General features: G+C 41.9%; 1 protein-coding gene across 1 annotated transcript in view; it reads right to left on the bottom strand.

Annotated features, from left to right (window-relative positions):
• The window catches only part of LOC110088588 (dynein axonemal heavy chain 11-like), a 269,144-nt gene that overhangs the window by 37,667 nt on the left and 219,345 nt on the right, over positions 1 to 12,132 (bottom strand). The window contains exons 56-60 of the mRNA XM_078394150.1: positions 11,523 to 11,727; positions 10,809 to 10,973; positions 9,469 to 9,609; positions 9,207 to 9,377; positions 68 to 190 (exon numbers count right to left, since the gene is read on the bottom strand). Of these exons, the coding sequence (XP_078250276.1) occupies positions 68 to 190; positions 9,207 to 9,377; positions 9,469 to 9,609; positions 10,809 to 10,973; positions 11,523 to 11,727 (805 nt within the window). The remainder of the gene's footprint in view (positions 1 to 67; positions 191 to 9,206; positions 9,378 to 9,468; positions 9,610 to 10,808; positions 10,974 to 11,522; positions 11,728 to 12,132) is intronic.

The raw sequence follows: 12,132 nt of genomic DNA, 5'->3' as shown, positions 1-12,132 counted from the left end.
AAACATGACATATTTTTCATTTCAGAGGATCCGTACAGATTCACTGGGTTGGTTGCATATACTTTACCTTAACTGCACTCCAGGAAAAGTTGGAGAGGAATTCCAGAGGACTGTTATAACTGTGGTCGATATTAAATCTCAGAAGGAAGTCTAGCTCACAAACATCGATCTCCTTATTCATAAGCAAAAGCTGAAAGAGATGAAAAAAAAAACCCAACTGATCACCAAATTAAGAAAAAAAAAGCACAAAAATGCACATTTGGTAAAGAGAAGTATGAAAATAAAGTTGCTGAAATTTCAAAGCATACATATTCTCAGCCTTTCTTAAATTCTACCTTTCAGCTGTCAAACACATGGAATTGGGGGACAATTCATTTGAAACCCATTGGGCCCAGTAATTAATAGGTTGCATTGGAACCAATGAGACATAATTACTTGTGACTAAATTAAAAGCCCCATTGACTTTCAAGCATGGCTATGTCTGGACCGACAACAGAGTTTATTTGCACACATTCCTTGTTTCTGCAGTGCTTCTTGTTTCTTTCTTTTCTAGCTCAGCCTAAACTCTGCCATGTTAAATGACCATTTCCAGGGCAAAGTATTCTAAGAGTTTCAATGTATTCTTGAAAGCTATTCTAAGAGTTCTCCAAAGCAAACAAAAGTTTCTGGAAGTAGCTCTCGGATGTTATAAAGCAAGATTCGTCACCTAAATGCTCTTCAATTGGTTTTAAGTGCTTCGTGAAAGGGCAGCATCTTTCCTGTACAGACATTTGCAATTTAGTACAGCAAATGTTCAGGAGACTCAGAGTAACTACGTAAATGCCGGTAATCGGAATGGAAATTAACCGGCATGCTAGGATTGGCCTGATGAGTATGCCTGCCCTTTTAAAGAAATGAAATGGGAACTTCAAGGAAGACAAGGCAGTGTTTCCCCCACTAGGAAAATCAACCCGGCCCAGAAAAACATACTCAAATAAGCCATAACTGGAGCTGAAATCACATTAATGTGGCAGAGAGGTGACTGAGTTTGCTAATTTAGATAATCTTAACAGAGAAGACTCATTTACTCCTGGCAGGGCACTAGAGAGAGATGACCTGGAAGACTGTTCCAGGGAAAAGAGGAAGTCCTAGACTTCCTCCAGTGGGATGATGCCTAGCACTGCTCTCTGTTGTCCTGCCAAGACAGAACAAATGAATAAAGGAAGGTCTCATGATGCCACAAGCAATGAGAGATCCTTGTTTTGAGACGGAGTAACAGCCCTCTCCCAGCCCCTTTGCATTAAGGTAAGATGAAGAGCAAACTCTGCAGGAATGATGGCTGCCACAATTTCCTCGTAATTCCATAGCCTCCTTGTCACTTCCATGCAGAAATACAGTGATGCCTCGCAAGATGAAAACAATTCATTCCGAAAGTCATTTCGTATTGTGAAAATATCATCTTGCGAATTTCCCCATAGGAATGCATTTCAATGCATTTCCCATAGGAATGCTTTGAAAAAAATCCATCTTGCAAAACATGGCCATAGAAAAATTCGTCTTGTGAGTCACCAAAAAAAATCGCAAAACGCCTTCATCTTCTGAGTTTTTCGTTGCACGAGGCATTTGTCTTGCGAGGCATCACTGTATCTATGGAGAGTATACTTGAAGATATTTATGGAACTGTATGGCCATATGTCTATGTACCTATTGTCCAGATTTTGTGCAATTTATTGGAGCCAATCAGAAGGAGTGTAGGAGCAGAGTCACAGTGCCCTCTGTAATCAGCTGGCAACACAGGTATTTGTTTGCCAAGAGGAGAACATGCTTGTGGAGTTAACACTAGGGCTGAGGGTGCAGACACAGACTGTGTTTGTTTATGTGTCAAGTTCTTTCCCAAGTGACTGTTCCCAGAGTTCTCTTTTTGGGTAGGCACAAAGGAGGAAACAGAACAACACAACAATCTGGGACATTAACTGTTGAGTCAGCAGGAGCCAGTGCTGCTGGTAGGATTTACAGGGCCAAAACGTATGCGAGGAAATGTCTACTTCATGCCCATATCCTTACAAAATCCTCACGTCTGGCTAGAGATCGAAACTGAGAGAGGGAATTGTGGTCTGGGGAAAGGTGGGGCTGTATTGCAAATTTGTACTGTTCTCCTTCAAATCCTGTTTGCCTCTTTCACAACACACAGCTTCAAAAAAAACGATTGATAGTGGATTGGGCTACGTCTTGGGGTGATCGCCCCCAGCTAATGGGGCTTCTCGACACCATCTTACAAAGAGTTTTGGGGGGGATGGTTTGAGGGGGCTTCTAGCAAAATCAGACCATTCAAAATATTGTTGCTTTTATCTTGGACATCACATTAGATAGCGCACATGCCATTTCTGTTGGTGGTGGTGGTGGTGGTGAGCACGCTATGCACATGCAATGAGGGGAAATGCCATTTCTTAACACAGGCATTTTCTGTAAAATGTCACAGGAGTAAAAACAAAGAGTAAAAAAAAATCTGGAGGACTGGAAAAGAAAGAGGCAAACTAGGACATTTTGAGTCACCAGTAAATACTGAATATCTGAATGGAGCTGAAAGCATTTCTGTAAACACCTTTCTAGTTTTAATCTCCACACTATAAAGGGACAGAGATGTGTGCTTTAATAATAATAATAATAATAATAATAATAATAATAATAATAATAATAATAATAATAATAATAATAATAATAATAATAATAATAATAATTTTGTTTTTTTTTAAAAAGAAGGCACCCAGGTCATTATCATGGCTACAAGCAAAACCATCTGAGAAAGCAGGGTGGTGGTCTTCCCCAATGTATTGTGCTCTTTATTGCGATTTTCTAACACCATCCACTGGCTTTGTTTTGTTGCAGTGGAAAGGAAACCTGCTAAAAGGCAGAAAAGGGCTGAAGGTTAACATCTTTCTCTTCAGCCTCCGATATGCCTTTATGACAATGCAGAGAGTCACAGTTTAGTGTAACAGGAGGGCAAGACAATGGATCCAGGCAAGCGAGGAAGGGGTGGGTTTTTGAAAAAAGGCTTCCCCCCTCCCAACTTTGCTGCTCTTTCACCCTCATTTCTTCTTGTTGTCACAGAAGTGCCATCTGTTCCTCCTTGCCTTAACATGAACATGTTTGATTCATATTCAATAACAGATAACAGAGGGGAAAAGATTATAGGGTAATCTTCAGAACCCGCCAGCATTAGCAAGTTCTCTTGTCCGGAGATGTAACATGTGCAATAAGGGGACTGGGATCGTCTGCCTCAGTGGCACTCAAGAACATGGATAAAGAAGAACAGCCCCAAATTAATTCTGCATGTTGAAATGGGAGCTACCCAAAAGATATAAGTGTTGGACTGAATCGAACTGCTAGCCCCAATTGGAGTAGACCTGTTAAATCAAAAGGAGTTACAGAAGTGTTGAGAAACCCTTTGGTGATTGATTAAATGGGTCTGTGCTAGTAGGGGTTAGCAATTGGACATCACCTCTTGGTATCTAAGACAACTGGCAAATGGGGTTTATAATGTGTTGCCACCAGATTTTGCCCAGAATCTTGGTGCGCAACTTTGATTCTGTGAGCTTTTAGATGGGGAGAGATACACGTCTGGTTGCTTGTACTATTAAAATGCCTACCTTATTATCTTACAGACCCTACTGGTGTTTTATCTTAGGCCCATAGATTTGAACCCCAGCTCCTTAAATTAGTTAATGAACTGGAACCCATTTGCCACTGATTTCATTGTTTGATTAAAAACAGCACTTGCAATGGGGGTCGTTGCTTTTATCATTTTAGCCATTGATTTAATTGTATCTTGGGAAACTATACTTTGGGATTTTTTAAAAAAATGAAAAGCAGTGCCAAGATGTTCTTGAATAAATAAAGGAATGTGTTCTGTTATTTGGCAATGTAATCAAGCAGCAATTAAGATATACCTTGTCTTTCTAAACCATGTATAAGAAAACTGAACTTAAAATCAAACCAGCACAAAAGTCAAATTAAGAGCAAAGGTCTCAACAACATAAAAATCTCTGCTAAAAGTATTAGCAGATATATAACAAACCAGGGCCTCTCTAAAAAGCTTAATAAAATGGCTGCCACTCCACTTTTGCAAACAGACAAGACGAACAGCATCTCTCTGGGCAATGCTGGAGCTGTAACCGAGGCGGCAACCTCCACCATCTTCCATACCTCCAATGTCCCTCAGCCCTGCTTTTGACACAGGAACTTTGGGGATGTGGATGATGATGAGGGCACCAGCTGCAATATTACCCATTTCTTTCACTGCCCACCATCTGCCCCCTTACACCTCCTGGCAAACTTTGGGCAGTGGGGAAACCAGAAGAGGATAAACATGCTTTCTGGTGAATTGTGAGTCGGACATTTACACAGGAATTGTAATAATTCTTGGTGCTTCTTCTACCTTTTCCAGGTGTACAAGAAAGATCTTGTTCTACTCAGGAATTATAATATTTCCTCCAGGAAAAAATGACCATGAAATGCCTCAGAAAACCCATGAGATTTCATGCAAGGTTCCTAGGGGTGAGGAAAGAATCTTGATGTAAGGAGAAAAGGCTAAGGTTTTTTTCCTTTGTGAGATTCAAAACTCTAGCCATTGGATATTGGCTCTGAAGAGGAGACTACAGGATAGTTTGTTCAAGATCCCATCTGCCTGTTGCCAGCCCTGATTTCGCGCCCTGGGACTCTGCAGCTTGCCCAAGGCCACACAGGCTGGCTCTACCCACAGGAGGCAAAGTGGGGAACTGAACTCACAGCCTTTGGGAGTAATTAAACCACAAAGCTTAAGAGGGGCTGCTGGCTGGAATAAAGCCTCTTGGAAAGTTCTGATTCAAGAAATATTCTGGTATCAAACTACTTAGGGCTTTTAAGGTCAAGGCCAACATCTTGAATTGAACTGAATCTAGGCGCAAGTTGTGAAACAAGTGAAGGATTAATGTAATGGTTATTTATGGAATTGCTATACTAGCTTTCTGTAAACAACCAAGACGATGGATATAGAGTGTGTGCGTGCGTGCTGTTGAGTCAATTATGGCCAGGTTTTTCCAGGGTTTTCCAGGTAGAGAGCACCAAGAAGTGGATTACCATTCCCTTCTTTAGGGGGGTAGGACAGGGCTGGGACTGTGCAGCTTGCCCAAGGCCACACAAGCTGGCTCTACTCCCAGGAAGCACAATGGGAAACCAAAACTCTTAACCTCTGGCTTCACAGCCAGATATGTAAGCCACTGAGCTATCCGGCCAGCTGTGGTATATAAACCCAGTTAAAAAGCTGTGTCAACACCATTCCTGAATATGGAAAAGGCAGACCAGTCTCATGTTCAAAGGCAGTGGATTCCAGACCTTAGAGGAACACAGGAGAAAATGTTTTCCTGCATTCCTAACAAGCCAACCTCTCAAAATAAGGGCAGGCATGGGAGGTTCCCACCTAATCGTGGGACTGGGAGTTCTTTTCCCCCCAAAAGTCCCATCCCTACTGGCATCCAGCACAGATGGGATTATGACAGCGTGCACTGACTCGCACCTGAGCTCTGTCGTTTCCATTGGTTGAAGCGTCTAGTACGTGCTCTTCAAAGGTAGCTTCACACAGACCACATGGTTACTCACCGTGATGTAATCAAGCCATGTGTTCTGTGTGAATTTACCACGTAAGAGCATGTAGACGCTTCAACTGATGCAGGAAAGGTCACAGTGGGCATTGTGGACCCCGTTGTTTAAATGGACTCGGCAGAGACATCAACACCTGAGGGGCCCAAGACATTGTAAGATCCTGGAGCTCTGCTAAGCCATGAACAAGATATTTTGGCAGGGGAGTGGAGGAAAGAGTAGCTCCATCCAAAGAAGAAGGGAAAAAAACATCGGGGGCTAGGCTTTTCATGACCAAAAATTCCTCTATTTTATCTGGACGCACCCTCAACTTGTGCACCCTCATCCAGACCATAAATGAGCCCAGGCTGCTTTCAAGAGTCTTCTTGATAGCTTCCTTAGAATATGTTCTGAACAGGTGGCTCCTGTAAGAGCCTCTTTTTTTTTGCCACAAGGGGAATCAATGTGAAGCGTTTGCCTTTCTTGTTGCAGTCGACAGCTTTCTTTCTTTCCTTCTCAAAGAATCTTTTTGCAAGAAGAGGAGGGAAATCTTTTTCTTATCACAAGAGATAACGGCATGGCCAAAGAGTCTGTATCTGCTGGAAGATGAGAAAGTATAAGCATAGAGATGGGCACAAACCATCGAACTGGTGGTTTGTGCTGGTTCATTCTTTGGCCAAACAAGTGTTTGGCGCTTCCTAGCCCCACCTCCTCCAGCAGGTGCCCACACAGTTGCAGTGCCCAGGCTTCCCTGCTCTGCCTCCTCTGGATGTTGCTTGTTGAGTGAGCACCCACTGAAAGAAATGGGGCTGGGAAGCACCAAACACTTGTTCAGTCAAAGGACGAACTGGCACAAACCTCCAGTTCAGCAGTTTGTACCCATCTCTAGTCAGCTATGTGGTGTGGCCCCAAATTAAAAGTCCGTCCTAGTGTATCCAGGTTCTTTAATCTGGCTCTGGGTGTATTAACAGCATAGGATGGGAAAGCAAGCTTGGATTCTCGGTTCTGGGACAGTTTTCAGTACTACAGTTCACGTGCAATGTCAAGCATGCATCATTTTGTGGAAATGCTAAGTGAAGGATTATTACTGGCCTCAGAGATTTTGCTGCTCAATAGGGAGCATTGTGTCTCTACGCTAGGACCACACATAATGCTGCAACTGTTGTGGAAGGCAACATTTTTAAATCACAGGGTGATTGCAGAAATAAGTCTTGCCATCTGAAGCAGAAGGCATGGTAGGGAAAGGTCTGGCAGGAAGAACCTAGAATATAGGAGAACTAAAGTTCGATTTGCAATTATTTGACGACACAAGAGCCCAAGCCCAACGTTCCCATCCTCTCACCCTTGAAGGGGGGATATTGAGTCCCTGCAAAGCAATGCTACCCATGGTCTATAGCACTGGTTCTTAACCTTGGGTTACTCAGGAGTTTTGGACTGCAACTCCCAGAAGCCTTCACCACCAACTGTGCTGGCTGGGGTTTCTGGGAGTTGCAGTTCGAAAACATCCGAGTAACAAAGGTTAAGAACCACTGGTCTATAGCAATGGTTTATATTGTGAGTAAGCAGATCAATTAATTTTAAACCCCAGTTCTAAATATTAGTTCTAAGTATGCTGAGAGGTCAATGGATACCAAATTTTCTGGGGAAACTGCTTGGCCTTTTACTAGATCATTTTGGGGTTTTTCCTCACACAAGAGGACCCACAGAACTATTCCTGCCCCATGAAAGGGCAAGGTATTTTGTGGCACTGTCAAGAAGAGATCCAAGTAAGATGGTGAACGATTGTTTTAGAGAAATTAAACGAGAGGGAACCAACAACACGAGTAACTCAAAAGCACAAATAATGTAAATTGTGAAAAACAATGAGGGCTGCTTTGTTTCTGGGACTTTTAAGGATCCAAACCACTGAAAGGCTTCTTTGCATCTTCTTTTTTTTTTAAAAAAAATGATCAGTATATACCGTAGGGCCTCAACAGGACGGGCCTTCAGGGTTAACAAGTGTATAAGCTTGCAGATAGAGCTGAACCAGGAGCCCTGGTCTTGTGTTTTGTCGAGATAGTCTAACTTGAAGAGAACGAAGAATCTGGCAATTATCCTTTAGATCCCCATTTAATCACAATGCCGTTATCCATCGTTCTACACGTAGGTTCTCCTGCTTCCTCTCTAGTGGAGAAATCCAGGCAGCATTCTAATGTATTTCTCTTTGGGCCTTTTCCCTACCATTGTGATTTCTGTTGGACCCTTCTCTTTTCTGCTCCCGCCCAAACCACATTTCCTTTCGTGCTGCAGGGGAGCACCAGAAATACAAATGTTGGGGGTGAAAATCAGCCACAACGTAATGAACGGATGTACCATTACTGGCTTCACCGGTCACAAAACACCCCCAAGGCTGCCACCGCTCTTCAGTTTTCCTTGACTAACATCCACACTGCTGGAAAACAAGCTGTGTCGCATTCTAATTTGCACCAATCTTTTCTTGGTAGCATGGAAAACCATCACCTCTTGACAGAGTTTCCTGAATGATATGTCATCACACAGCGTGCATTGTTTGGATGAGGGAGCATCAAGTGAACATGCCCTAGCTCCCGATGTCTGCTGAGCATGATAAAATCCCTGCTTGTTTTCCTCCACCATTTCTCTATATTCAGTACATCCCATCACACCCTCTCACTTCCAACATGCCTCCTGTAGAAGCATCTTGCCTGCAAGCACCTTCTTGTATCCAGAACCCTTTCCCACCCATGAGTTTCTTAGGACCTCCCACTTTTGATAAAGGACACAGGCTCACAAAGAGCCTGCCAGAACTAATAAGGAAGGGAATAGACAGCCGCAGGATTGGAACAGGCTTCAGTGTGCGAGGAGACATGTCACATCACTAGATTTTCCTGGCATCACTGGTGGTTAATCAGCAGCATATACTGTAGTGCCTCAACAGAACTGGCCTTCAGGCTTACCAAGTGTGTAAACTTGCAGATAGACCCAAACAAATGAAGTCTCCAAAAGAGAGAACATCAGTCTCTCTCTTGTCCACCATTCTTGTGTACTACTCTTCCACGAGAAAAACTACGGTTGCAAATCACGAAGCCCGATTCATTTAGGCGAAGAAGAAGAATAGAAAAGGTGAGAGTTGAGTGTGCAGGTGTACTTGAGTCTGCAGACACCCACTCTTTCAGCTGGTATCAGATGATACTTCTGAAAGTACTAGAAATAGCTGCAAAACCTGTTGTACTAGAGACCACTGCACCAAGCCCTAAATAATGTATCTTGTTTTGACTTACTATGTTACAACACTGTCCTTCTCATTTATCTCCCACCTTTCCTCCAAGGAGGTCAAGGCAATGTAGGTGGTTTCCCCCTACAGTTTAATTCTGCCCAACAACACAAGGGAACAAGGAAGGTTAGAGTGAGAGAATGTGACTGGCACAACATCCCTCAAAACATTTTATGGCTAAAGGTAGGATAAATATATAGGTTTCCCGGGTCCTAGTCCCAGTCTCATCGTAACATCACATGGGTCAGCCAACACATACAACACTGTGGGCAGCAGTGGCTCTGCTGCTGTTTGTGCCCTTCTGGAGGCTACTGTGCTATAGAGATCCAGAAACCTAACGTACCTGAAAAGCCACTTGGGCAGTGACAGTAAGCTTGTCTTTTTCAAACAGACCACGGCTGATATATCTAAAAGTGGAATAGGTTACACAGTCCGTCAAGTGGCTGACCCTCTCTTTCACCTTGTCGGAAGGTTCTGCTTGCTGCACCGCCTTGTGAAACACAGCGTTGAATGCCTGTGGGAGGAGACGGACGAGCATGAGAGACAATAGTGAAGCTTGATTAAGATAGCAGCTCACAGCCATTGATTTCTTCCTGAACAATAACCTTGAGTGAGAACTGATACATCGGATTGATTTTTTTCAGGTCATCCATGAGGAAGTAGAGAAGGGAGGCTCTCGCTGCTACCGGGCGATAATGCTCACGAGCCTCGTTGATCTTTACTTCATTGATGTTCGCCTCCATCACCTGCAGATAAAGGAAGTTTAAATATGATCAAGGCTGGCCCAAGATATTTTGTTGCTTTCAGAAGAGTTTTTACTTCTGGACCCAAAACTGCATTGTGAATAGTGAATATAATGAATATTGTTCTGATTACTCAAAATAAATGCCTGCTTACTTTGGAAGTCTGAATTTTGTGATGTTCCACAACTCTACATCATCACAGCTCATTCATGTTAGAGGCCTGATGAATGCACAAACAGGCTGAGCAGATATTAGAGATGATAGCTCTAACTTATATGTTCTAGGTTGATATGGTAATTTAATTCTTCAAAACATCTCCAGTTTATGAATGTGGGACACTGTGCTTCTCAATTCAAAATGGCAGGAAATGGCCCAATATTGCTGAACAATATCATGCCCACATTGCCAGCAGGAAAAAGGATGCCAAACTTCACATAACAAAGGACAACCTGAATGTTGATGATATCCATGTCAGCAACCAAGATGGTCTACAGCAGTAGTTCCCAACCTTGGTTAACCGAGGTGTTCTTGGACTGCAATTCCCAGAAGCTTTCAACACCAGTTGTGCTGGCCGTGGTTTCTGGGAGCTGCAGTCTAAGAATACCTGGGTTACCCAAATTTCAGAACCATTGTCTACAAATACTTCTTGTGCTCACTACCATTCACAAAGAGACACATGGCAAGGGAAAAACCCCATAATTTGACGGCTTGAGAAGATTCAATTCAGAGAAATAATTCCTAACATGCAATACTTGAAAAAAGAAAAAAGAAGAATTAATTTTTAATTGCAAGGAATATGTGCAATATTAAAAAAAAATAGAAGGGGCCCAAAACATAACCTGATTTAAGTTTCCTTTGTTTTATGACTTTTGTTTTTAATGGATGAAAATATTTCCTTCTGACTAATGCCTGTTTTTTTTTTTTTTTTACACACAATGATTATACAATTAGATTGGAGAGTCTACTATACAGCATCATATATGCTATCTGGACATACCATAATATCATTGTGACAGATAACTATTTTTATTAAATCCAGAGAGAGAATACCAGGACTTACATAAATTAATCATCAGAGAAATAGCTGGTATGACAATAAAGGAAGAAGAAATTTTTTTAGACTGAAGAAAATGAGTTACTTTGGCATTATGATCTGCTCATTGTTATTGTAAGCTACATTTTCTTCATATTTATAATTTTACCTTAATTTCAATTTCTGCTGCTGTGTGTTTTGTTGTTTCCAGCCTCTCAACCAGAAGGGTATCCCCAAGGAAATTACTCTCAGCAGCTGAAAGGCGTGTCAGTAATTCATCTTCAAGCATTTTCAACTCAATTTTAAAATAATTTTGCTGCTTTGTGAGTTCAGACTGAAATGAAAATGGTAAGGTTGCAAACCTATAATTCAAGCACCATTAATATAGGAAGTACGCATCACTGAACTTCAAAACTTGCTGATCTCCCCAGATTTTATTATAGCCCTCATTTTTAGGGTTTGGTAATTAAGCAATGGATTAAAAGAAAAGGTGTAACGGTATAGAGTGACCTTTAATCTGAATATTATTAAGCAGACTTAAGACAAGACAAAAATAGCTAAATATCAGGCATAGAACTGCCAATAAATATGAGCTGAACATTCAGATTTATGTGTTACAATTATTTAGCTGACAGCTACCATATCTGTACATTCTGGTTGAACAGAAGAAGCAGGGAAAATTCAAAACATTTTTAAAACACATAAGTAATATTTCAGAAGTCAGAGTGATGTTTCAAGTTTGGATCAAGTAAGCAAGCGAGATAAACAGAATGATTATGTTTTTAAAAAGATCCCCCCCATACTTTTGTGCTGGATAACCTAGATATCTGAATGGGGGGCATACACTGTGTGTATGTACATTCACAATAATACATATACCCACCTTGAAGTGTTCCAGGTCTGGTCTTTCCACATTGACCACATCTGCCAACAACTGATCTTCCAAACCATCTCGTGTAACAGTGAAATTAATTAAAGTGGTCTGGGCCTGGATTTCTGGCTTATAGTGGGGATTGGCGAGCTTGGTATGAAGGATGAGCTGGAATTTGGGGTGAAATTTACACTCTTTATCTCCGACTCGAATATACCTACAAATATTAAAACATGGTAAATAACATTTCAAATATTGTCCAAAATCCAAACTTCATTTCAGGTGATGCCTTTGCTAATAATAATTACATGTTATCAAGTCAATTCTGACTTAATAGTGGCCCTTTCCAGATCTTTTGGAAGTGGCATATCTGGGGGCACTCTTGGTTTGCCCAAGACCACACAAGCTGCCTTTATCCCAGGAGGCACAATGAGTAATTGAAGTCCCGAGTCTTGGCTCCCAGGGTGCTCCAGGTCACTGAGCTATCCGACCAGCGGATCCTTTTACAAGGTCAAAGGAACGGCCAGGCAAGCCAAGGCAAGGCAAGGAGGGCTCAACATTGTGTGTAAACTTTCTGGATAACAAAGTCCTTTCTTCAGGTATGGTGTTATAAAAAGTAGTG

The sequence above is a fragment of the Pogona vitticeps genome, chromosome 1 (genome assembly GCF_051106095.1).
Source record: "Pogona vitticeps strain Pit_001003342236 chromosome 1, PviZW2.1, whole genome shotgun sequence".
NCBI lineage: Eukaryota > Metazoa > Chordata > Lepidosauria > Squamata > Agamidae > Pogona > Pogona vitticeps.
This window is presented reverse-complemented; position numbering and strand designations above follow the sequence as displayed.